Source organism: Mesitornis unicolor, unplaced genomic scaffold (genome assembly GCF_000695765.1).
Source record: "Mesitornis unicolor isolate BGI_N332 unplaced genomic scaffold, ASM69576v1 scaffold5006, whole genome shotgun sequence".
Lineage (NCBI taxonomy): Eukaryota > Metazoa > Chordata > Aves > Mesitornithiformes > Mesitornithidae > Mesitornis > Mesitornis unicolor.
Window position 1 is genome coordinate 76,737 of NW_010191689.1, and position 1,814 is coordinate 78,550.

The window sequence follows — 1,814 nt, forward strand, 5'->3', positions numbered from 1 at the left end:
TTGGGAGGAAGCGCAGTAAGAAGTGATTATACAGTAACTGTACTGATGAAGTTACAGAAAGTGAACTTCCCTATGACCCTGTGTTTTCACTACTGGAATAATACAAAAAGAGAGAGCCAAAGCTGGCTGTTAGTTGTGATATGACATCAACAGGGAAGTCAAAGGAAAGATTTGTTTAGCATGCTTTCATTTACTTCTTAGAATAGTGATGACATTACCTCAACACCACCACGAAGTGAGTCACATTGCAGCTTGGAGCTCTCAGGATCTATATAAGCATTCTAGCTGTAGTCTTGAGACACAGAAGGTCAAACCCTTTCTGCTGCAGCAAGGCTCCCTGGCAAGCCGGGCACTATGCAATACCTGCTACTTTGTGCTGCTATCCTCCTACCTGAGAGTCTTGCTTTTCCAGCACTACTTAAACCAGAACCATTCAGCAACACAGGCCTTGAGATTGTAAAGGTATGTTACCAGGGGGACAACATAACTACATTACGAATAACCTGGTTTTTTATTCAGCTTCTACATTCCTTTCCTATCTGTTTATATTATCTTCTTATCTTACATTACCACAACAGTTTTTGTGGACATGATATAAAACAATTTAAAGTTGCTGACTAGTTTAGACACCCTAAGTCTAACTTAAAAAGAGACCAAGTTCTAAGTGGTAAATAAAGGGGAGCATGTCATTTATAAAACATCTCAAAAATATCATGTGTACTATGTTGGAAGGCTGTGGATTGAATGCTCAGTAAATTGCATTTACTAAAAAGGATTGCTTGCTTACAGTGTTTTGTTGAAATTGCAATACTTATTTCATAGATACTAATCTATACGACAGAGAGAGCAGCATTTCGTAAACTGAAATGGGAAGAAAAAAACACACCTAAAACTTGCTATGACTGCAGGATGATCAAACAACTCAATCAAATGAAAAATGCAATTACCAAAATATCACAGATATACATAATAATTATTATTTTCCTTTTCTTCTTCCAGGCATATCTTGATAAATTCTTCCCAATTCTTTCAAAAACACCAATCTTAAGCTTAGAAGAGAGGATTAAAGAAATGCAGAGGTTTTACCACCTGACCATAACTGGAAAATTAAATGCAGAAACAGAACAAATAATGAAAATGCCCAGATGTGGACTTCCTGACATAGCAGATTACAGAATATTTCCTGGAACTCCAAGATGGAAAAAAACACATTTGACTTACAAGTTAGTGATGCTTCAGGTTTTATGGGGAAAGGGTATTCTTTGTATTTAAATATCTGGGTTTCCTTCACACCTTAAATTACATTCATCTGTTTCCTTTTGCTTCCAGGATTGTCCATTATACATCTGATTTATCCCAAAAGAAAGTAGATTATGCAATTAGGAGGGCTTTTATGGTATGGAGTGATGTGACTCCACTGCGGTTCGAAAGAGTATTCAAGGGACATGCAGACATTGTGATTGGATTTGCACGTCGTGGTGAGAATACCTGTCATTTTAAAAATGCAATGATCTATATTTGACTTCAAGCATGTATTTTTAAAGCCACAGCTTTAAGAAAGAACAAATTGTTCAGAATTATTGTGGTCCACATAAATTTTATATTCTTTTTATCATGCTGCCAAATTTATATATTATGATTCAGTTTTACTTCTATGGAACCATTAGAAAATCCTTTCAGAGTCACAGCTGTGAAATGGAGGGAGAATTCAGCTCCAGAATGAAACACCTAAATTTAGATGTTCAAGGCTCTGTCTGCCTTGACAAATAGTGCAAACTAGTGGGAACAGAACTGTAGAGCAAAATGACTGGTTC

The 1,814-nt window shown here is 36.4% G+C and overlaps 1 protein-coding gene across 1 annotated transcript; it reads left to right on the top strand.

Moving 5' to 3' along the window:
• Positions 1-354: 354 nt before the first annotated feature.
• On the top strand, positions 355-1,478 carry LOC104542492 (matrilysin-like; the record flags this gene model as incomplete). Its single annotated transcript, XM_010186827.1, has 3 exons — positions 355-462; positions 1,000-1,223; positions 1,330-1,478. Coding segments are annotated over exons 1-3 (481 nt in total), but the record flags the coding sequence as incomplete, so codon positions are not given.
• Positions 1,479-1,814: the final 336 nt, after the last annotated feature.